At 61.5% G+C, this 21,728-nt stretch overlaps 13 protein-coding genes across 13 annotated transcripts; 5 read left to right on the forward strand and 8 right to left on the reverse strand.

Moving 5' to 3' along the window:
* Positions 1-35: 35 nt before the first annotated feature.
* Positions 36-784, reverse strand: SPRG_05162 (hypothetical protein; the record flags this gene model as incomplete). Its single annotated transcript, XM_012343766.1, has 3 exons — positions 36-408; positions 506-625; positions 678-784. 3 exons carry the CDS (start codon positions 782-784, stop codon positions 36-38), a joined length of 600 nt encoding a protein of 199 aa, XP_012199156.1.
* A 98-nt stretch (positions 785-882) lies between these two features.
* Positions 883-2,175, reverse strand: SPRG_22158 (hypothetical protein; the record flags this gene model as incomplete). Its single annotated transcript, XM_012343980.1, has 1 exon — positions 883-2,175. The coding sequence occupies one exon, from the start codon at positions 2,173-2,175 to the stop codon at positions 883-885; it is 1,293 nt and encodes a 430-aa protein (XP_012199370.1).
* Positions 2,176-2,732: 557 nt separating this feature from the next.
* SPRG_05163 (ubiquitin-conjugating enzyme E2 4) lies at positions 2,733-3,309 on the forward strand. The gene has a single exon (XM_012343767.1). The coding sequence runs from the start codon at positions 2,758-2,760 to the stop codon at positions 3,199-3,201; it is 444 nt and encodes a 147-aa protein (XP_012199157.1). The 5' UTR covers positions 2,733-2,757; the 3' UTR covers positions 3,202-3,309.
* A 282-nt stretch (positions 3,310-3,591) lies between these two features.
* Positions 3,592-5,578, forward strand: SPRG_05164 (hypothetical protein; the record flags this gene model as incomplete). Its single annotated transcript, XM_012343768.1, has 9 exons — positions 3,592-4,135; positions 4,185-4,424; positions 4,472-4,549; positions 4,602-4,681; positions 4,726-4,826; positions 4,870-5,046; positions 5,091-5,172; positions 5,216-5,381; positions 5,423-5,578. The coding sequence occupies exons 1-9, from the start codon at positions 3,683-3,685 to the stop codon at positions 5,576-5,578; spliced, it is 1,533 nt and encodes a 510-aa protein (XP_012199158.1). The 5' UTR covers positions 3,592-3,682.
* An 82-nt stretch (positions 5,579-5,660) lies between these two features.
* Positions 5,661-6,911, forward strand: SPRG_05165 (hypothetical protein). Its single transcript, XM_012343769.1, has 4 exons — positions 5,661-5,984; positions 6,030-6,093; positions 6,143-6,222; positions 6,269-6,911. The coding sequence occupies exons 1-4, from the start codon at positions 5,676-5,678 to the stop codon at positions 6,836-6,838; spliced, it is 1,023 nt and encodes a 340-aa protein (XP_012199159.1). The 5' UTR covers positions 5,661-5,675; the 3' UTR covers positions 6,839-6,911.
* On the reverse strand, positions 6,838-10,315 carry SPRG_05166 (hypothetical protein). The gene is made up of 8 exons (XM_012343770.1): positions 9,931-10,315; positions 9,695-9,888; positions 9,617-9,647; positions 8,230-9,572; positions 7,748-8,171; positions 7,643-7,701; positions 7,372-7,596; positions 6,838-7,319 (listed from the first exon to the last, which is right to left on the reverse strand). The coding sequence occupies exons 1-8, from the start codon at positions 10,274-10,276 to the stop codon at positions 6,894-6,896; spliced, it is 3,048 nt and encodes a 1,015-aa protein (XP_012199160.1). The 5' UTR covers positions 10,277-10,315; the 3' UTR covers positions 6,838-6,893.
* Positions 10,316-11,581: 1,266 nt separating this feature from the next.
* On the forward strand, positions 11,582-12,183 carry SPRG_05167 (hypothetical protein). The gene has a single exon (XM_012343771.1). The coding sequence runs from the start codon at positions 11,615-11,617 to the stop codon at positions 12,119-12,121; it is 507 nt and encodes a 168-aa protein (XP_012199161.1). The 5' UTR covers positions 11,582-11,614; the 3' UTR covers positions 12,122-12,183.
* SPRG_05168 (hypothetical protein) lies at positions 12,179-13,543 on the reverse strand. The gene is made up of 5 exons (XM_012343772.1): positions 13,384-13,543; positions 13,086-13,336; positions 12,725-13,039; positions 12,564-12,675; positions 12,179-12,506 (listed from the first exon to the last, which is right to left on the reverse strand). The coding sequence occupies exons 1-5, from the start codon at positions 13,520-13,522 to the stop codon at positions 12,199-12,201; spliced, it is 1,125 nt and encodes a 374-aa protein (XP_012199162.1). The 5' UTR covers positions 13,523-13,543; the 3' UTR covers positions 12,179-12,198.
* A 111-nt stretch (positions 13,544-13,654) lies between these two features.
* SPRG_05169 (hypothetical protein) lies at positions 13,655-14,038 on the reverse strand (the record flags this gene model as incomplete). Its single annotated transcript, XM_012343773.1, has 3 exons — positions 13,655-13,784; positions 13,882-13,950; positions 14,004-14,038. 3 exons carry the CDS (start codon positions 14,036-14,038, stop codon positions 13,655-13,657), a joined length of 234 nt encoding a protein of 77 aa, XP_012199163.1.
* Positions 14,039-14,072: 34 nt separating this feature from the next.
* SPRG_05170 (hypothetical protein) lies at positions 14,073-16,984 on the reverse strand. Its single transcript, XM_012343774.1, has one exon. The coding sequence runs from the start codon at positions 16,955-16,957 to the stop codon at positions 14,108-14,110; it is 2,850 nt and encodes a 949-aa protein (XP_012199164.1). The 5' UTR covers positions 16,958-16,984; the 3' UTR covers positions 14,073-14,107.
* A 720-nt stretch (positions 16,985-17,704) lies between these two features.
* On the reverse strand, positions 17,705-18,841 carry SPRG_05171 (hypothetical protein). Its single transcript, XM_012343775.1, has one exon. The coding sequence runs from the start codon at positions 18,774-18,776 to the stop codon at positions 17,802-17,804; it is 975 nt and encodes a 324-aa protein (XP_012199165.1). The 5' UTR covers positions 18,777-18,841; the 3' UTR covers positions 17,705-17,801.
* A 663-nt stretch (positions 18,842-19,504) lies between these two features.
* SPRG_05172 (hypothetical protein) lies at positions 19,505-20,224 on the forward strand (the record flags this gene model as incomplete). Its single annotated transcript, XM_012343776.1, has 2 exons — positions 19,505-19,588; positions 19,634-20,224. Exons 1-2 carry the CDS (start codon positions 19,523-19,525, stop codon positions 20,222-20,224), a joined length of 657 nt encoding a protein of 218 aa, XP_012199166.1. The 5' UTR covers positions 19,505-19,522.
* A 25-nt stretch (positions 20,225-20,249) lies between these two features.
* On the reverse strand, positions 20,250-21,425 carry SPRG_05173 (hypothetical protein; the record flags this gene model as incomplete). The annotated part of the gene is made up of 7 exons (XM_012343777.1): positions 20,250-20,594; positions 20,640-20,759; positions 20,813-20,851; positions 20,902-21,023; positions 21,072-21,138; positions 21,184-21,346; positions 21,397-21,425. The coding sequence occupies 7 exons, from the start codon at positions 21,423-21,425 to the stop codon at positions 20,250-20,252; spliced, it is 885 nt and encodes a 294-aa protein (XP_012199167.1).
* Positions 21,426-21,728: the final 303 nt, after the last annotated feature.

Genomic DNA, 21,728 nt, shown 5'->3' on the forward strand with positions numbered 1-21,728 from the left:
CGCTTTCTTGGGCTTGGTGGTCTATTGCCAGTCAACTACGTCGGTGGTCGGTGGAGAAGGCTTACGACTGCAACGGGAATATTGTTGGGCTTGGGCGGAGGCGCAGAGGTCTTGGTCGACGGGCGCTTGGCAGGTCCGGGCGCAGGGACAGGTGTAGGCTTGAGCGACGATACCTTGCCCGACGCCTTTGGCTCGTCGCTGGGTCGAGGATGACTCGCTTGCGTGGGTTTTGTCGCGAGAGGTCCTCTCAGCGTCGATGGTTTGGGCTTGATGGCTGCCAGCGTCGCCTTGGGGCTCTCGGTGACAGGCTTTTTCGCAGCTGGACCTCGCCCGTTGCTGGACGTCGTCGACGACGACGACGTTGGGCGCTCTTGGTTGGTTGGTGGTTGCTTGGGTGGCGGTTTGAGACTGGGCAGTTTGAAACTCGATGCTCCTCCTCCCGAGAGGTCCATCGGGGGCCGCGGCTTCTGCGCACTCTCAGATAAGCACTTGGTGTTCGGTTTACCTTGATGTCGAGGAGGCCGCGGTGAACTCGAGCTCGTTCTTGGCTGCGGCTTCTTGCTGCACGAGGTCGCTCTTCGCCGCCTGGACGAGCTCGTTGAAGCCGGCAACGTCCATTTCGGTTCTAGATTTGCATCGGCGCATGCGCCTGCGCCTTGGGCGGTCGTTGTACGTACTTTTCGGGGGCGGCCGGCGCCTTCTGGTGCAGGCGCATGCGGCGGACAACAGCCTTGGCGTCCATCTCGGTCTCGACGTGCACGAGCGGCAGCTTCTCTAGAAACATATTCCTCCAACGCTATTCATAGCAACTCGGTCGATCCACACCAAACACACACTTTACACGCGAGCTTTATACACGTCGCTTAGCCTTACGCCGAGGGCTTACGGGAAGACGCAGCCGTTGACGCCACGCGCAACCATTTGGCAGACCGCGTCCGCCGGCGCGACGCACGAGCCCGCGCTGTGGAAGCTCGGGATCCCCGAGACGCAGTCGCTCGCCGCCTTGTCACCCTTCTTGGGGCAATTGCTACCATTGCCGCCGCAGATGGGCCCCGGCACGCAGTACGTGGCGTCACCTGCGACGCTCACCGGAATGCACGCCGCATTCGCGTTCGCTTCAGCCGCCGCCTTCTTCTTGTCAAAGACGCAGCCGCGGACATGGGGCGCGATCGTCTCGCAGGTCGCATCCATTGGCGCGACGCACTTGTCGGCGCTAACGTAGCTGTCGAGGCCCTTGAGGCAGTGGGCAGTGGCCACATCGCCCTTCTTCGGGCACCCACCATGCTCGCCACCGCACACTGGGCCCTCGATGCAATATGTGGCATCGGCAACAATACTGATCATGGAGCACTTGCTCGACGGCGCACTCGGGGTCGACGTCTTGGCGGCTGCCGTCGTCGAAGGCAGCACGGTGCCATTGTTGTGGACCGGTGCCGTCGTCGCCGGCGTCGAAGCGTTCGTCGGCGTCACGGACGGTGTGGTGGGTGTAGAGGTTCGGACGGGAACAGCCGTTCCGTTCGAAGACGGGGCCGGGGTCGGCGACGCCGAATCCTTCGTCGTCGGCGCCGGCGTCGAGGCGGTCGGCGTCGGGGTCGACGAGCTACCTGTGGTGGGCGCCGGTGCCGTGGTGCTACTTTGCGTCGATGTAGGGGCGTTCGTCGTCGGAGCATTCGTGGGCGCCGTCGTCGGAGCCGCTGTGCTCGGCGATGGGGACGGAGAGGGCCCTGCAGTCGAAGGGCTCGGAGTCGCCGGCGCGGTCGTAGGCGCGGTCGTCGGCGCAGTCGTAGGCGCGGTCGTCGGCGCGGTCGTGGGGGCCGACGTAGGAGCCGGCGTCGAGGCGGCAGCAGTCGTTGGCGCCGGCGTTGTTGCTGGCGACCGGTCGCACACCAACGCATCGGCCTGGCACTTTTGGAACACGGGCGTGCCGCATTCGTCCGAGGTCTTGGCCTTGCGGCAGACGTTGGCGCACATGTAGCCCGGCGACGTGCTGCCGCAAGTGCAGAACATGCTGCAGTCGTTCGCGGCGTCTTCCGTGTTGCACGCTTTGAGGCAAAAGTCGTTCGTGCGGGCGTCGCTGTTGGCGACACACACCTTGGCCGTGCACGTCACGAGCTGGCCGGACGAGGACGCGGCGAGAAGCGCCAGGATGGCGAGGACGTGAGGTACTGCGCGCATGAGGCACGAGCAGTCGAATTGGAGAAATGGGCTGCGCGCGACGATCCCGCCCACGTTACATGCCTCCTGTCTGGCTATCCACGGTGTGACACGCTCCGCATGTCCTTGAGGTTAGAAAAAGCCTCGGTCGCCTCTACCACTCCTCCCGCGCTGTGGAACCCGCCACCCGGCCGCTGGTTGCACTCACACGCCACTTTCACAAGCACGCGCGATTGCTCACAGGCAACGCCAAGTGGCCGCGCGGAACGCTACACTATTACACGGGCGCCCACCTCGTCCGCACGCAAGGTCCACGGCCAGAGCCCTCGTCGAGGCCACTGCATATCCAACGCTTGGCCGTCGGCGTCGTCCATCCCGGCGGGGCTAGTCCCATCTTGGCGCGATCGCGATTGGGTAAAATTAACCTCGCGTCGGGCCGTTGGTCGCCTTCGATGGTTCTAGAATCGTAACCGGATAGCCTTTCGACATACAAACGCGTTGCTGGGTTATCCGGATGGCGTGTTAAGTGCGTGTTCCGGCGCACTTAGCCGGTGGCGTGGTGCCCCCCGTTGGTTATTTTCCGTTTTAGTCACTGGGCGAGAGATGGCTCTGAAGCGTATCAACAAGGAACTGCAGGACCTCGGGAAGGACCCGCCGGCCAACTGCTCGGCCGGCCCCGTCGGCGACGACCTCTTCCATTGGCAGGCGACCATCATGGGCCCGGAAGACTCGCCGTATGCGGGCGGCGTCTACTTTCTCAACATCCACTTCCCGGCAGATTACCCGTTCAAGCCGCCGAAAGTCAACTTCACGACGCGCATCTACCACTGCAACATCAACGCCAACGGTGGCATCTGCTTAGACATCCTCAAGGACCAGTGGAGCCCCGCGCTCACGATCTCGAAGGTCCTCCTCTCGATTTGCTCGCTGCTCACGGACGCCAACCCCGACGACCCGCTCGTGCCCGAAATTGCGCAGATTTATAGAACCGACCGCGCCCGCCATGACGGCACGGCACGGGAGTGGACGGCCAAGTACGCCATGTAATCCTGCGCTGCTACACCTGGAGATGCAACCACTGCCATGCCCCATGACGGCCTGTACGGTCTAACGATGATGTTAATGGGAGTGCTTTGAACTCCAGCAACATGGACATGGTTTTGTATCTTTGCCACGCGCGACGAGCGCCTGCAACGTCCAGCGACACGCGCGTGGCCCACCACGCCGCCCTGACCGCACATGCGTCGCCGAATTATAACGCGCGTGGAAAGGCGTTAAACAGAACGGCCAACGGCGCCAGCGCCTGTAAACTGGCCTTTCCACGCAGGCCGGCATGCCCATCGCCTGGCGGGAGCCGTGCCACGGACCGGTCGCCCTCGTCTTCGTGCGACCGCGCACCTTCCCGGATCGAAGTGGCGTCGACAAAAGGCCGAGGATACTGCACACGTCGCCTTTGACGTGTTAGACGCATGTTCCGAATTTTCGGGTTATAACATGGCCACGTGTTATTCTGTATCCGGACAGCGCGATGCTCCTCGGGCAGTCGAGCCAAGACGAGCTCCTCGGCAAGCCATGGCGGCTGGCGCGGCAGATGGACGACGTCGGCGAGCGCCTCTCGCGGCTAGCGCTCAAGAATTACCACGTCTTTGTGCAGAGCCAGCAGTGCTCGCAGGTCGTGACGGCCGAGCTGCAAACGATCGCAGGCAACGTCGACGCTGTCGAGGCCGCTCTGCCCGAGCTTCTCGCTGCCTGCAGCGCTCTGGACACGACTGTCCACGCAGCCGCCAAGACCAACACGGAGATCCAATATATCCTTGCCCATCACACGCAGCTCATGGAGCTTCTCGAGATCCCCGAGCTCGTCGAGGCCTGTATCGCCAGCGACTTGCTCGAGGAAGCGCTGGATGCGATTCAGTTTGCAAAGACGCTTCTGGTCGACGAGGTCGCCAAGCCAACGTCGCATGCCATCTTGCGCAGCCTCGTACGTCGCATGCTCTTGGCGTCCATGGCACTATCGTCTTGTGTGCTAGCTGCGCGAGGTGCAAGAGGCGACGACGACTCTTCGGTCCAAGATCATCGAGACACTGCAGCAGGACCTTCCGCTCGCCAAATGCCTCCACCTCGTCGCGTACCTCCGGCGCGCCGACGCGATGTGGTCGCCCGTCCCGACCGGCTACGAAGAGGCCTTGAAGCACGAGTTCCTCGACTGCCGCAGCAAGTGGCTCGCCCACACGACGCAAGGCCTTGCGACATCCGACCCGTACCACCACGTACGCCATCAACCATGGCATGTACATGACGATGGTGTTATCCGTAGCTCATGCAACTCATTGACGCCAAGCGCACGGGGTGGTTTGACCTGATTACGCAGTACACGGCGATCTTCGGGCACCAGGTCCGTCGCTTGCCTGCTTTGAAAAGGGCATGCGCACATGGTATATGTGTAGCAAGTGCTCGAGAAGACGGACACGCCGTTGTGCAACTGGGCCGTCCGCCTCGTCGTTGACCTCATGGTCGTCGTGGACGCGTAGGCGTTGTCGTGCGGGCCTCACCTTCTGATCCTCGCCGTAGGCTCTTGCCCAAGATCGACGACTTTGGCTCGATCGCGTCCGTGCTCGAGCAAATGCTCTTCTTCGCGGGCTCGCTCGGCCGCGTTCAAGTCGACTTTTCGTGTACAAGTCCTTCGTGGCGGTGGCTATTATAACGATGCGGTAGCGCTCGTGCTCGTGGGTTTTGAGCAGCACATTCTGGAGCGCATCTCGGTCCAGTGGACGACGGCGGTCTCGGACTTTCAAGCGTCGCTCCACGCGCACGTGCAGCCGAAAGCAGCGTACAGCGCGACGCCCATCATGCTCGCGTCGTTCCGCCAGCTCGCCATGTCGGCGTCCCAAGGTACCCGTCGAGTCCCTTTTTTGTGGTTGTCAATAGCGTCGCAGACGGCCCACCACACGCGCTCATGGCCTTTCCAATCCTCGCGCAGCTCACGAACGGCATGCTCGCCTCGTTCAACGACCTCCGGTGCGAACTCCTCCTTGCGTTGTCTCACGATGACACATACTAGGCTGTGCCCGCTCAACGCTCTCCGCGTCCGCTTCTCGACGCAGCTCCAGGCGACGCTCGAGCGTGTCGCCGAAGTCCTCAAGACGTTTTGTGCGACAACCGGCGTGGCGCCCGCGCATTCGGACGACGCTCGCTGCCTCGACATGCAGCTGCTCAAGCTCACGCAGGTAATCGTTGACGCAGCAGGCGTCATCGTCATCGCTGGTAGGTGCTGCATGACGAGTGGGTGCCGTACATGCTGCAGTGCTTTGACGCGCTCTACTCGACTCACGTCGGCCTGCCGTCGAAGCTCGACCAGGTACGCAGCACAGTGCCCAAGGCGTCCCTCATCGGCGGCTCTAGGCGCGTGTCCAAGCGGCGCTAAGTGCACTCTTGCCCCACCCCTAACAGACGCAATATATATATTCGTATTCGTCTGGAAACCGTTTTCAATATGAAAGGAGTATTCTTGGATCGGAGGCATGGGGTCGCGAGGAGCGTGGGCCGACGACGACGCTCCGCTCGGGGACAGCCTCCACGAGGAGACGAGTCGCCGGTCCAAGAAGGTGGCCTCGATGGAGCTCGTTCTGGACGACGAGGATGATGACCATGCAAGCGAGCCAAGCGCGACCGTCAAGACCGACCGCGCGCGGCCATCGACGCCCGCGACGCCAGTGATCGAGACGCCGCAAGAGAATGACAACGATGCAGGGTACATCCACGACCTCGTCCGCGAGTTCTTCCGCGTCCACAACATCCAGGCCGCGCTGGACGCGTTTGAGCTCGAGCGGGTATGGGCCTCATCTCCCAAGTTGTTTTGACGGTTGGCGGTGTAGCCATCGCCGCAGCAGGCACCGTCCCACGCGACGACCGACGCCGACTTGGGCGTGACGAGTGCTGGTAGACACCACTCTGCTACTCGTAGCATCGTCTGCATGATGATGTACAGGCGCCCCGACGCGGCTGGAAGCGTTCGTCATGTCGTGGAACCAGGCCGAGCACGGTCTCGTCCTTGCGCCCACGAAAAAGGTCCGCGGAGCACTCTCCGTAGCATCTCAATCCTGTCGATGTGTAGAAGGCCAAGACACCAGTCAAGAAGAAGAAGGTGCTCTCGATCGCGACCCCCGAGACGCTGGACGTCGGCGGAGCGCCCGAGACGCTCGACCTCGGCGTGCCCGGGTGTACGCCCAAGCCGCGTCTCGCGGACCTCCAGAGCTTTGGCTTTGACGACGTCGAGGAGCGACCAGCGCCGACGATGGCGACGCCCCGGAGCGCCGCGCCCGTGCTGGAGCTCAAGGGTGTGCGCGAGGCCAAGCGCGTGACGCTGGGCGACGAGGGCAGCACGCCCAAGAAAGAGTACATCTTTTACCGGCAGACGCCGCCGTCGTTTGTGACCGAGACGGAGGAGGCGGCGCGCGAGGTCATGGAAAAGCTGTCGCTCGACCCGGCGTACGATCTGCGGCCCGAGGCGCCGCCGCGCTTTGTCGAGCTCGCGAGCAGCGACGTGAGCAAGTACGACATTGGGAAGCGTGTCGAAGGCCTCGGCGCCAACCGCGACGTCTCGGGCGTCATCACCGAGAAGCACGGGAGCAAGCTCTGCGGCACGTGCGGCCCCGGCACGATCCTCATCGACACGTCGTGCTAACGGTGAATATGCGTATATATATCAAGATACGACCAAGAAACAAATATCCATTTGGCTACGCCTTTTGCCGCTCTTCTTCGTCAATGTGGTTGTGCGCGTGCACTTCGTGGTGCTGAAAGTAGTACCCGGTCCAGAGCTTGAGCGCTTGGTGGCCGGGCCACGGCCAGAGCGGGTCGGGCCGCGCCTCGTAGCTTGCGTTCCGAAACAGCTGCGGCGACACGAGCTGCGGTGTCCAGACCGAGATCGTCTTGTCGCACGCGCGCGCCGCCGTGCGCTGGAGCACGTTGTCGTAGAGGAACGTGCCGTACAAGCCCGACGTGAGCGCGTTGGCCACGTGGACGAGGTACCGTTCGTCAAACTCGAACGCCGTCGGAAATTGCGTCGTGAGCTGGTACACGGCGTCGAGGAACTGCAAGAAGATCGGCGACACCTTGGCGCGCGTCGGGTCCTTCGATCGGTTCCCGCCCAGCCGCTCCATAAACTAGAAAATAAGATCCTAGAGCGAATCCGAAGTGAGAAACGAAGAGGTCTACCTTGTGCCCAAACGCGAGCCAGTCCTTCTCGACAAGCGTCGCAAAGCCGTCGAGTGTCCGAAAGTACGGGTCGAGCATGATTTGCGCGAGCGAAACGAGCTGGCACGTGCGATCCCAGCCGTCGCTGCAGTGCACAAGGACACTTGCGCCTTCAAACTCGAGCACCCGCGCGATCTTGACGGCGCCGTCGAGCACGAGGTGCAAATGCTCAAACCACCGCGTCCCCTACAGTGCGAGTAGCTCCAACACCCATCAATGTATCAATTCGTACCTCGAGGGCGGACCACCAGCTCTTATCGTGCTCGGGCGAGAGGCAGAGCTTCATGAGCGCTACAGCACCAGTCAGTTTTTTCCTCCACGAATTGGGAGCGCGAACCAAGGTACGACGTCTGCATCTTGTACATGTTGGCGATGTTGAGGTGGTTGATGATCGCGCCCGTGTACTGCCCGGAGGCCTCGACGCCGCCCTTCCCCATGAGGCGATTGCCCTTGGCGGCCTTGACCTTGCGCGCGTCAAAGATGTACAGGGACGAGCTCGACTTTGTCGAGAGCTTCTTGTAGAACGCGATGAGGCCTTCGTCGATGCCGCAGCTTTGGCTCGTGAGGAGCCGTCCGAGCAGCGGCTGGCTCGACCGCGTGAGCACGCTGTGGTTGCGCGGATGCTGCCACGTGATGAGCGGGACGCGGTTTTTCGCTCGAAAGTTGACGGCCGCGAGGACGTCGCCCATCGAGAGGGACGCGGGGAAGAGCAGCTTGGGCGGGTACGAGTCGCAGACGGCGCCGTCGCCATTCTCAACCACCTAGCAGAGACGTACGTATCGTTGACATCCTATCGTCGATATATCGCGGAGGAAATACCTGTAGCAGCGGGTTGGTATCCAAGCCTTGGCGACCGTACTCGACGAGGATGTCGGCGAACTTCCACCCGTTCGTCTCGGGCGTCACCGACGTCATCGTGTACGCAAAGCTAAAGTGCGGCACTTGGAGGCTCAGCACCGAGTCTTTTGTCGGCTGACCCGTCTGGAACTTTTGCGTCGACTCGCTCAGCTTGGTGACGAGGTGGAGAAGCGTCAGGAGACGGTCATCGGGCGTCACATCCAGTCGGAGCGTCCGGACGTCTTTGGACGTCAGCAGTAAGAACGGAGATCGGTACCCAAAGCTCGACTCGCGCGAGACGGATAAGATCGAAAAGAGCGGGATCTCGACGAGCGGCGCACTCTCAAAGGGCACGACAAGCACGCGGTAGTTGGTGACGAGCACGAGGCCGCGCCACGCAAACTCGCCGAGGCTCGTGAGACACGCGGCGGGAAAGTGCTGCGTGTGCATCTTGACTTCGCCGCGGAGGAAGGGCACGAGCGGCAGCGTGCGCTTGAGCTTCGTGCTCGGGTCGAGCGTCGTGAGGTACGCTTGGATGAGCTTGCAAAAGTGGTTCTTGGTCGCTTCGTTCTGGAACTGCAGCACGAGCTCGGACCGGTACGGGAACGTCCAGCGCAAGTACTCCTTCTCCAGTTGCACGAGCTGCATGTCCGAGATGCGAAACGTGAACCGGCGGTTCATGTTGAAGATGGACTTGACGCGGATCATGCCTTGGTACGTAAACACCTCGATGCGGCACCGGTCGTCCTTCTTGGCCGATGACGCAAACAGTGGACTCGTCTCGGTGCGGTTGACGATAAAATACTCGACCATCGCGGGCGGCAGCGGCGGCGTGGCCGGCGACTTGAGCGAAGCGTCGTCGTCGTCATTGGAGCCGACCGTGCTCTCTTGGTACTCGAGCATCGGCGTCTCGCGCCGAAGAAGTGCCACCGACGGGTCTCTCGAGAGGCGATGGTCCACGGACGAGCGCGCTTCGTCGTCCTCGTCGTTGCCCTTGTTTTCATCGTCTTTACTATCGAGCGTCCAGTCGACGGCTTCGAGCGCAAGCATGAGGCTGAGCACGGTCTGCAGCGCGTCCTTGGGAAACGCCATCTTGGTGGTCGTCGTCGTGTCCGAGACGGCGGTCTCGTCATCGTCTTCGTCTTCGTCGTCTTCGTCCTCGGGGACGTCAGCAAGAAGACACGTCATCGCTGTCTTGAGTTCGGACATCGCCTTCGTCTTGGCGTGCGGCGTTCCTCCGTACACCTCAAAGACCTCTTGCAGACGCGCAGAGAGGCTTGGCGAGAGCCCTTTCTCGAGCGCGCCCTTCAGCAATTCGACAAATGCTACATGATGGCGTCATGAGCTATTACCGAGGTGCAGTATCAACCTTGGGGCGAGTGGTCCAATGGCTCCAGCGCCTACAGGAATACACTTGTACGTCGACGCACGGAAACGGGGTGGCTACCTCGGGAGCGTTCGGCACTGCAGGCCCTTCCTTCCTCGAACCCAAGTGGGCCTCCTCGAACTTGGCACTCATGAATTCGGCGAGCCATGTCCGGCAGAGGTCGCACGTCTTGGCCGGCGACTCAAAGCCAAAGCTACGCGGGAGCTGCGTCGGTGTCAAGCATCGCGAGCAAAAGAGGTGGCCACACGCTTGGCCTACGGCGCACCATGAGGCCAAACATCGTAGCTGATGCGTACAGTTGTGGCCGCGCTGGAACGCGTTCCAACTCCGTGCGCACTTGGCGCACTTGGCCGACGTCGTGTCGGGCGTCGCGCCGACGCGGGGCACGCCAACGTCGCCCGCACCCTTCTTTAGCGTGCCCATGCGGTGCTGCAGCTTGCCCGAGACGTAGGCCACGGTCTTGAGGGTCCGTCGCACGATGTCGGACTCGTCCTTCTCGAGGCCGAGCGAGTGGGCTTCGCAGAGGACGCGCAAGGCGACGGCTGCGTCCGAGAGAGACGAGATCGAGACGAACTCTTTCGTGTGCGTCTGCACGTGCATGCGCGAGTGGGTGTTGATCTTGCTCGACGAGGGCATGCGCATGGTCGACCGTCTGCCTGAACCGGCGAGCGAAGTTGGGGATCTCACCCTCCATGTGATTGGGCAAAATGTTGGTTTTTATCCAATCGGCGACGACCTAGATCGTCACGTCGGCGCCTGACCAGAAAGCCGACGTGATGCTGGCGCAAGAGGTCGAAGCTGCGTTGTGGAAGCCGCGTCCTGAAGCTGAGTCGATGAAGCAGCGTCTATTTGCACGAGAATCCTCCCGCTGCCAGAAGAACCAGGCGTACCGGTACTTTCTTCCCGTGACCTCCTGGAGTAGCAAACCTGCACTTGCAGGCGTAGGAGCTGTGCGTAGGTTGTGGCACAAGGCTGGCACTTCAACTGCCTACGCAACTGCCAACGCGGCGACAGGCGCGCCTTCTTCGTGAGCTCGAATTCGACGTGTTGTCGCACGCGAGAGCTCGTCACATTTTCGTTCGAATTTCGAGCGAGCTACTCGTGCGGGGGCTGGGATGGATGGCTTTGGCTACGCCATACTGCAGATCATCCTAGAGCGCTTCGATTCGTATCGTCTAGGCGATAGGTCGTCCTACGGTACGCGCTTTAGACGAACCAGCGTCAAGAAAGTCGCCAGTCGATCGCGCGGGTCAATCATCCTCATCGCTTACTGTACGTTGGTTTATCGCGCCTCGGTCTGTCGCGGGGCGCCGACACGCTAAACCCAGGTAAACCCACCTCACGCATACGATTTGCAGCCGCCAAGATTGGCGCTTGCAAAGTGCTATGCCGCTGCATGGGACCCTCACGTGAATGATCGGCAAGGCGACGGTCCTCGTTGGTCTATGCACCTGGACCGCCTGCGTAGGTGACTGCAGATTGCCGAGCGTTCTATGTGAAGCAGTGGAGCCACGTCTTCAACATGCGGGCCTCGCGCCCTGGCACACTCGATAAGAGAATCGACCCTGCCATCGCTGCAACGTGGCCACATGCGCGTGCATTTTAGGGCAATCTCGGCGTTTGGACGAATCAAAAGGCGAGGAATTCGCGTACCAAGTGTGCGTTACATGCTGAGTCGCGGTCCGCATGCGACACGCGTGGATGATTTCAGTGGATTTTGGCCAATCAGCGGGCGCGAGAGAGGGGTACCGTAGAGAGAGCCAAGTTCAATTTCTCATTCCCAGGCGGTGAAATGTGGCGAAGGGGCAATGCTGGTTTCAGTATCGAGTCACCCAGTGCGCACCGTGTAGCGGCCCAGCTGGAGATGAGGAACCAGCTGGCGCAGCGAGCTTGGCCCGCCATCTGCCACGCCGCCTTTCCGTAGTTGCCGCTTGGTCTTCTTGTTCATTTCCAAACATTCCATCTCCGGCCACCATCAGCATGATCCAAACGCTCTTCCACGGCCTGATGAAGAACATGCGCATGGCGCAGAGTTGTCCGGACCGCCTCGAGACGGTGCACGCCGACGACGACATGCTCTTCTCCGAGGCGCGGCCGCGCAGCGCGTCCGAGGACCTCGCCGCGACGCCGGCGTCGTGGGATACCAAGCGCGAGACGTGCGCCAACTGCAAGCACATTTACCTCAAGTTCCTCAGCCCGGCCGCTGGCTTCTGCTCGCTCGACTGCAAGGCGAATGCCAACTACATTGCCGAAGTGCGCACGCTGCCCAAGACGACGTCTACGGACGAAGAGCACGTTGTGTCGTTTAAGCCAATTAGTATCCATGTTCCCGAGACCCCGGCCATGAGCATGCATGCGACGACCGAGGTTGACGACGACGATATGTACTACGCCGAGTCGTTTGACGGCCCGCACACGTTCAGCGACTTTCACACCGAGAAGCTCGCGGCCCGCGCCGTCGAGTGGTCCTTCTCCGCCCTCTACTAGACGCCCCCTTATTTACTCTTATAACACCTAATTTATCAGACATCACCACTCAATGAACCAGCGACACGCGTTTGACTTCAATTAACGCAACATGCAACGAGGGTCGCGACGACGGCCGCGAAGAGGGCCAGAAAGAGCGAGGGGTGCCACGCTCTGACGCGCGGTGTCGTCCTTGATGGCTGCTTGTTGGTCACGAGCAGGCTGGCTTCGTTCTCGACCCATTGCAGCCCGACGGGCGTGGGTGAGGTCAAGAGCTCAGCGATCGCATGGGCGCTGTCGGACAGATCGTCGTCCGTGAAGAGATGCACGTTGCCGGTGAGGAACCCACTTCGCGGCCATCGAAACTGCGCTCGCCGAGCCACTGCCACGTTGCGCGGGTGGTCACCTGCATCAACGCATCATGTCCCAGTCCATGCGATGATACGTCGCAAGAATTAGGTACCGGGCCAAGTGCGACGACAGCTGCTGACGTCGTTCATGTCGGACTCCAAGAGCGCGACGCGGCGCGCCATCGTCCGCTCAAAGTCGCTTCGTAGCGCGTCGCCCAGCGGCGCCTAATGCATGGTAACCTCAAATCCCACGCATGCAGTCGTGTCATCGTACGCTCTCGAGTGCATACGCCAAGCAAGTGACAGAACCTTCGAGGTGCAACCCACGGCAAGGTGACGTCGATGGCCGAGTAGCTGCGGCGACAGCTGATAGATCATTGGTCGACACTCGCTCCAGAAAGTGGACGCGTCCGGGATCGCGACCGGCCACTGGAATCGCGTGCGTCAGCAGTGGCGCCACGTGCGCCAGCAGGGCTGCAGGCTCGAGGCTCGGCAGACGCACGTCGATGCGGACCGCCGCCTCGTAGCGTCGCAAGAGACCATCGACCGACTGCCACTGGAGCCGGGCCTCGACAAACGATGACGGCGCCTACGGTACAGGCGTGATGCAACCTCGGACCATCGTCATCCTGCACCTGGAAGCGCTTGCTCGTCATGGTAGAGCTCGTCGGCGAGACGCACAGCATGTACAAGCCATCGGTCGTCGAGCCCACGATCGCCTGGAGCGCACACATGTAGCACGGGAGCAGTGCGTGGGGATCCTCGGTTGTGACCACGTACAGCCCAAGGCAGTCGATGCCACCAGGAAGCATACAGAGCACGGACTTCGCATGCGCAGACATCCAGTCGACAGACACGTCGGCGAGCCTCGACGCTGCGCGAGCTGCTACGACGATGGCGTGCGTCCGTTGCTGTCGCAGGACGCTGACTTACCGTTTTCCGGTGGCGTCGGGACATGAATGACGATGACGTCCATGCTGGCTGCGTGGCCGAGCAGCAGCCCGACCTCGAAGCTGCGCACGGACCGCAGGTCGTCGCGGACGCGCGCCTCGGAGACGACGACCTTGGTCATCGCGCAAATATCCTGGTTTCATCGGCTGCCCGAAAACGACGCTACAATTAGGATCCATCCCATCAAAATCGGCCTTCCCGTCGCACGCAACTAGGACGCGTATCCGGCCATCCGGAAACAACGAATCCTTGATCAGCTGCGCTGCGGAAGGGCGACGCGGACCGTAATGCCATGGTGGCCGATGACCGTAGCGCTGCGGCGCGCTCGGTCCATGCTCAAGTAGCCTTCGTCTGCAGCGAGGACCGCGCATGCAGCCATAGCTCTTAGCGTTTCTTAGTGCAGTGCTGTCTTCTCCAGCCACGCGGCGCCGCCACCGTCGACACGTCCGCGAGGATGGAAGACACGCCCGGTGGAATGACGGCGTCAAGCATGTGAGGCGCGCATTCTTGAGCTTCATGACCGTGCCGCTGGTGCAAGCAGCGGCCATGCTACAGGCGCGGCTGAGGCGACCAGCATCTTGTCAAACGTGGCTGCATTACACCGCCCGACGAGTACACTGTACGAGGTCGAGTACATAGCTGCTGCTGCAAGTCGCTGCAACAGTGCGCAGTTCGGAACGCTATAGTATTATATTTTCATAAGTCGTTAAAAGAGGGACGAGGCCATGTCTTGGATCGTCGAGACGGGCGGTCGGTAGAGCTCGGGGAGGAGCTTTCGCTGGATCGAGTTGAAGGCGTACTCGTAGCGTCCCGAGTTCTTCATGGCGACGGCGATGCGTACGCCGTACTCGCGCATCGTGTTGGCGCGCGCCTTGAGCAGCTCGTTGTCTTCGTTGCTCGCGTTCGTGTTGGCCGACCGCTTCGAGTAGAGGATACGCGCCTGCTCCAACGTCGCCGACATGGCGGCGCGGTCCGCGCCCGTCGAGCAGCACGTGACGCGCACGCCGTTGAGGCGCCGCGTAATGTCCGAGGCTTCCAGCAGCATCCACGTGTGCGACGGCGCCTTGACCTTGCTCGCATTCCGGCCCACGAGCGGCATGAGAGCGTCCAGCATCGTGTCGTTGTTGAGCCGGAAGCGCATCGAGACGTTGAGCTCTTTCTGCATTTCCAGAAACGCGCGGTGGTACTGCTGCAGCGACTGGAAGCTCTCGCGGTTCACGCGCGCTTGCAGCGTCAAGCCCGTCGCCGACCCGACCATATTGGCCAGCGACTGCATCTCGTTGATGCCCTGCGTGAAGAGGACGCTCGTGACCTTGATGACGTGGCCGCTCTGGAGCCGCGCGTCGAGCGACGCAAAGTGGGCTGCGGGCACGCCGACGGCGACGCGGAACCGGCCATGGACGACCGAGAGGCTCAATGGCTTCTCCGGGGCGCACGCAAGCGTGAGCTCAAAGTGCTCGAGAAACTTGATCGCGACGAACGCGTCCGAGAGCATCTTGTACTCCTTCCCCGCCGGGTAGCAGAGGCTCTCCCAGCCGACGAGGAGGCCCACGCGCACGAGCTGCTCCATGTCGTCGCTCTCGGCCGTCTCGAGCTTGGTCAGAAACGCCGTGAGGAGCACGGTGAGGCTCTGCGAGATGCACACGCTCTTTCGGAAGAGGTACCGGAGCTTGAGCATCTCCCACTGCTGCCACAGCGACGCGATCGAGGGCGGCTCGACGGCCTTGACGCCCGTCGTCTGCTTGATAACCCAGTCCATCGAGTCGGACCGGATCTTGGCCGACGACATGGTGCGCTTGACCTTTTCGCCGACAAGGTTCGTAAACGTGTTCATGCGCCGCGCCGACCGCGTCAGCGTCTCCATGCCATCGTCCGTGCTGTTGGACGATGAGCCATGGGAGCTCGAGCGCGTGTCGTCGTCTTGGTTGGACGACGGCGTGTGGTGGTGGTGCGGCGGCCGAGGGCTGGGCTGCGCGCTCTTCTTGACCGGCGTCGGTATCCGGTGCTTGTTGGGCGTCGCGGGCTCGGCCGGCGCCGACTTGATCTGCGTCGCGAGCTCCACGAGCGCCTCTTCCATATCAATGAGGCCATGGCAGTCGACGTCGAGCGCCTCGGCCGACGGAATCGCACACGTCAGAATCGACGCGAGCGTGTCGATCTCAAACGTCGCCTTGATGGCTTCCGGCGTCTCAAAGTCGATCGACCCGCTGCGCTCGCGGGGCACAAACGCTGGCTCTTGCTCGGCAATGCTGTGGTCGATCGAGTTGGACCGGAACGCGCGGCGGTGCTTGCCCTTGTCCATCGATGGCGTCGGCAGCGACGCGACCGAGATGCGCGCGTCCAAGTCGCCCGACCACGTGCGCTGCTTGTCGAACGCGTCGCCGCCGGAGAAGTCCATCGACTGCGACCGGAGCCGTAAGAAGGGCTGGTCGCCGCAGTAGAGCTTAAAGTACGAGAGGTGGAGGTTGGTCACCATCGCGAGGCTCTCGACCTTCTCCCTCGTCGAGCTCGGCTTGAACATGACGTGGTTCTCCTCGAGGAGCTCGGCGAGCACGGCCATGTCCTTGATCATGTCGACCTGCTTGGAGACCTCGGCGAGGTAGTCCTCGACAAAGTCCTGCGATAGCATCGACGACGGCGCGTGCAGTGTGAGCATCTCACGAAAGACGCGGTCAATGGTCGGGTCACTGCTCTGGAAGAGGTCCGAGGTCGGGATCTCGTGCTGCTGCCACTGGCTCAGCCGCGTGCGCCACTCGAGCAGCATGTGGTGCATGAAGAGCTTGGGCACCTTTGTGTAGAGGTCGACTTCAGCGACTTCTTCCGTCGCCATCATCGGCGTTGAGTACTCGCCGTTGTAGAACGCGTAGCTTCGCATCATCGTGTCTTGGGTTGTGAGGAGCGGGTGCGGCTGCCGCGCGACGCGGGCGAGCTTGAGTGTGAGGAACCCGCCGGGCTTGGCGCCTCGGGCCGACGTCGTCTGCGTCGGCGCCGTGTGGATGTGTGAGAGAACCTTGAGCTGCAAGTGCAGGTTTGACGCGTTGTGCAAGTACTTGCGCACAAGGTCCTTCATGGGCAGCTCGGCGTACGCCACGGTCTTGCCGCCGCCCTCTTCGGTCAAGACGATACTGAAGCAGAGAACCTGTGCCTTGATCTCCTGTGCAGTGATGGGCACAGAGATGCCGAGCGAGAAGTTGGGGTTCCGGCTGCGAATCTTCTCCGTCTGGAACGGAATCGTGTCGCGAAGGCGGCTCTGCAGGTCAATGTGGACCAAGGATTCGGGCACGACCGTCTTCGTCGGCGCCGACGCCTTGTGGAAGAAGCTCATGGCGCCGCGGAGAAGGCTGTCGGTGGCGCTCGCCGGCGCTTGGAGGTTCAGGTCGCTCACGGAGAGGAAGAACGTGATCGACTCAAAGTCGATCTTGGCCGGGCTCGGCGCCTGGTTCGAGTGCGGCTCGGCCGTCACCGCGTCGAGCGAGCGCATGTCCCGCGAGCGCTGGCGGCGGTTCACGGGCGGCTCCGACATGGACACGCTGCGCTTCGACAAGGACGACGACATATCTGCCCACCGCTTCTTTTCTAGCTCTGACGTCAAGAAGTAAAAAAAAGTCCCAGCTGCGTGGTTTTAGACAGAGGACCGCCGGCACTTGAAAATATTTTGAACCGCCCCAATTCAGCGACGCTTGTCATGCGCGCGATCCGACGCAGATGCCGACGCAATTCGCGTCGCTTCTATACAGATGGTCAGTGCCAACGGCGCAATTCCGCCGATTTGCGCCGCCAATGCGTCGGCAAATCTAGAACCCACAGCGTTTCCTGCCGTCGCAATTGCTGCTCTCTCAGTAGCATGGGCCATTGGATGGCCAGAGTGGGACCACCGACATGAATAATCCCACCTGGTCCTTCATGCGGCTGCCGATCTGCCCGACGCGTCCTGCATAGCAAGGTCCTTGATGGTCGGAACCCTTCGCGAGACGCGGAGAAGGTGGTTTCAAAGAACCATCTCGATGACGTGGCGCTGCACGCGGCGTGCTACCCCGCCGAAACGGCGCGCTCGGCTGACCATATAGTACTCGTTGCACGTGTACTACAGCCTATCGATGCAGCGAGCAGCAGCTCAACGTTGCGCCAAGCGTCTCCTCGAGCTTATATATCTTTGACACCATGACACGGGCGTACTAGCGACACGGGGTTCGAAGCCGCCTCGGCGGAAGAAGAGAGCTTGCATGAGAAGCTTGGGGTACGTCGCGTCAACCAAGTTCTGCATGCGACATCGAGTAGCAAGGGAATATTAGCTTAATATATAGTTAGAGACTAGTGGTGGTTGTTATAGTACTGACAAGGGAACAAGGAGGATGGCGGCGTCTTCGACCAAGTGCTATCGTATACGGACTGCCAGGCGACTAGGCGATGATGCCACAACACACGGAGATGTCATCCTTCTTCCCAAGCTTCTTGCCCGCAAACGTGAGCAGGTTCGACGCCGAGTAAAAGGCGAGGTTCTTGACGCGCTTTTCCTTCCCAAAGATCGGCCGGTCCGGGCCTGGGAGGCCCGCGCACTTCTTCTCGAACGCGTCGAAGTCCTCGGCCGAGATCGCATCGTTCGTCTTCATCTCCTCCATGGCCGTCGCGCAAAAGCCGGCGGCGGCGACAGCGAACGGGATAAAGTCGGTGCTCCCAACAAACGTATCCCGGCATGCTCGGACCGTCGCACGCGCCATGTCGGTGCCATGCGTCGGATGGGCGGCCACCGCGCGGAGCACTTGGTCAATGTACAAGTTGTCGTGGACGCCATCCGAGAAGACCATGCAAATGTCGCCTGGCATATAGGTCGCGACCTGCAGCTCGACCGACTCGCTCGGGTAATGGATGTCGTTGTGCGTCGAGACGACGGCCGGCACGTTGAAGTCGTAGATGATCGCGTCGCTCTCAAAGACGACGGCGCCGTTCCGGACGAGCACGCACTTGCAGTCGCCAATGTTGAAGACGAAGAGCTGGCTCGTGGACGCGTCGAGGTACACGGCCGTGAGCGCCGAGTCGAACCGACCTTTGCGCCGCGTCATGTGGCGAGCTTCCTGGATCGCAAGCGCCATTTGGTTGCGAAAGTCCGTCGTCTTGATGGGCTCCTCGAGCGCTCGCCGACGCAGCTTCTCAAGGCCATTCAGCGTCTCGGCGACAAGCAGGCGGGCGAGCACGCCGGAGGCCTTCTGCGTGCCCGAGACGCCGTCCGCGACCACCATGTAGTTGGGCCCGTAGCCGACGGCGTCGTCGCCGTGGAAGTCGTAGGACGCGCAGCCGACGGACGCGAAGCTGCCAAGCCGGCTCTGGTTGCCGCGGCTCGCCTTCATCTTGGCGAGGAGGTACTTGTAGCCGTCCATGCTTGCGCGCTACGGGCGAGATCGCGGAATCCCATGCTCGATCCAAGTTTCGGAATCGGCTTGGCTTGTGGCATTTTAATTTATTTGGCGGCTCCGAATACATTCTTTCGATGAACTGGCAATTTATTACACAGCACTTGGAACACACGCACTGTTGCTCACGCTTCGACTTGGTCTTTGTATACGACCGACCAGCACGCGCGTGGAAGCGCGCGCACTTCAAGTGCCATTTGCTCGTCAAGCCACGTGCTGGCTCGACGCAGCCTACGATTGGAGCACGCCATAGCGTCGGTAAAGGGCGGGCTGGCCTCCGCGGCAAGGTGACGGACGCACGCCACAACTATCCATCCCAACGATCCAAAACGATCCAAACTATCCATGGAGCCCCACTCTTGAATCAGCGTCGTCCGCTGAGCTGAGATGTTGCGCGGGGTTGCACTCAGAGAGAACGCGATCGCGGAAGCCAAGTAGCCAAAGCGTGGGACTTGCGGCGGCTGGAGGCCATACATTGTAGTCATGTCGCGCTCCTATTTAGACGACGAGCAGCTAAATGCGATGTCCATGGACGCCGCGGCCGACAGCTTCGCGACCAGAACGACAGATTGCAGCTCGCGCAACTGCGCTCCGTTGCCAGCAGCTTTGCCGGTCCAGCTGCACGCAATGCTGGACTTTCTTTCCGGATACGATCATCCGGACCGATCGTATCCGGAGGTGCTGGGGATTTTCACGCGAACGCCGGCAGCACGATGGAGTGGCATACGTGGCAGCTCGTGGACTCGCTGTACCCGACGGGCGGCTTCGCCCACTCGCTCGTAGGCACCTGAAGCAGCGAACGAATGATGCGATGGCGCGCGTAGGGCCTCGAGAGCGCGGTGCAGGAGAAGATCGTGACCAACACGACGAATTTGCGTCAGTTTGTGGTCTCGGCCCTGTACCAGACCGGGAACCTCCTGCTTCCGTTCCTCTGCGAGGCCCACGCGGATCCGTCCGTCGAGAACTTTGCGCGCCTCGATGCGCTCGTGCATGCCATGACGACCAACCACGTCGCTCGCCGAGCGTCCATCGCGCAGGGCACTGCGCTGCTGCGCGTGGCGACACAGACGTACTCGCACCTCCCTGTCCTTCGCGCGATCAAGCAGACGCGCCCTGTGGGCCACCACGTGGTCGTGCTCGGCACGCTCTGCGGTGCGCTCGGCCTCGACAGCCTCGCGAGCCAGCGACTTCTTCTCTTCTTCACGCTGCGAGACATTCTGAGTGCAGCGACGCGGCTGAACCTCGTGGGGCCCATCGAGAGCGCCAAGCTCCAGATGCAGCTCGCCGAGGTCGCCGAGACCGTGCTGCAGACGCGGAAGGACCGGCGTGTCGACGACGCGTACCAGTCGGCGCCGTACCTGGACCTGGTCCAAGGCCGCCACGATCAGCTCTACACGCGTATCTTCAACAGCTAGTAACTTGCTAATCATCGACTAATAACTACTGCTCCGAGCAACAGACGCTAGCGATCGCACGGCAGATGTGGCGCCAGAGCTGGAACTCTTCTGCGATCACGCGGAGGCGAAGGTCGTTGGGTGTCACGCAAGTGGCCACCGGACGGGCGCGCCGCCGACTGCGCGGGTTGGCCCACGTTGCAGTCGTACTCGCAGTTGTCGAGGATGGCTCGGCGGACTCGAGGTCGCGGGCAGTCGCCACGAGGCGCCGAAGCTGGGCATTGGCCTTTCCCACAAGTGCCCAGAAAGGCGACGTAAGCGCTTCGAATTGCTGTGCCTGGGATGGCTCGTAGCGCCGCATGTGGCTCAGCGCTGCTGCACCCAGCGACTTCTAGTACAGTGCGCTGTAGCCTTGCGTTTGAAAATGGAGCCCAACCTTGGCGACGAGCTGCGTCTCGAGCTCGAGCGCCTGCGTCGACGCATCTCGTAGCTGGATCAGTTGCGCACGTTGCTGGAAGAACGACTCGATGGTCGTTGCCATCCACTCTTGGTCCTCCTACGTACGACAAGCAGCGGATAAAGGAAAGCGAATATGATGCCAATGTCTACCAGTGTCGTCTCGGCCGTTGACGGCAAGAGCTTGAGCATCTACACACGTTGCGCTGCATTCAGCAAGAGAACACCTTCGACCGTCGTACCGTGAGGCTGCATGTGACAGAGTCTTTCAGTGCCTCTTCTTGCCCATGTAGAGAGGCGACCCACGACCCTCGGAGCGCCGATACCTTGGCGCGAAGCGTCGGCGCGGAGCTGATCTGGGACGCTACGTTCATCCATCGTGGTGCGTTGTCCAAGCATGATGACGTCGTACGAGTGTTGGCTGCGGCGAGCTGCTCCTGTACGGCTCGAATGTGCACGACTTCCTTGCGCAGTGCGTCCTACGCCGCCATTCCAGTGTTGTCGTTGCAGGTGTTGCAGTGTACCTCGACCGTCAACGGCGGCAGCTGAAGCGCCTTCCGCACGGACTCTTCGAGCACTTCCATGAAGCCGCAGTGCCAACACACGAGCAGGCCCGCACGGCCATGGTTGATCGGCGACAGCTTGTGGCAGACGTCGCATGGGTAGGCGAGGCCGAGGCAGCCGAGGCTAGCAAAGACATCACGCTGGCATCGGATATGCGGATCAGAAGAACTAACCACTGGACTGCGTACTCGAGGCCATGCATGCGCAGTTCTGCAGGAACCTCGGCGGCTGGAGGTACGCTCGTCGCGATCCCGCAGGCCGGATCCGGGCAGACAAAGGGCATGTTTGAAATTATTGCATCCAACCGAACGCGATCCAAACCGGTCGGCTAATCAGGAACGACTAGCCGTTAAGAAGATCCTGTTTAGGACAATGCCTTGAATCCATCAAGGCATTTGAATCTATCTATCTAGGAGTGAAGCGCGATAACAAGACTTGGTCCGGAAGCACTCGTAGGATAGCAAAGGCGCAAGCACCTCGCCTTTGCGCTTCTTCGCAGCTGGCT

Source organism: Saprolegnia parasitica (assembly GCF_000151545.1).
Source record: "Saprolegnia parasitica CBS 223.65 unplaced genomic scaffold supercont2.15, whole genome shotgun sequence".
Lineage (NCBI taxonomy): Eukaryota > Oomycota > Saprolegniomycetes > Saprolegniales > Saprolegniaceae > Saprolegnia > Saprolegnia parasitica.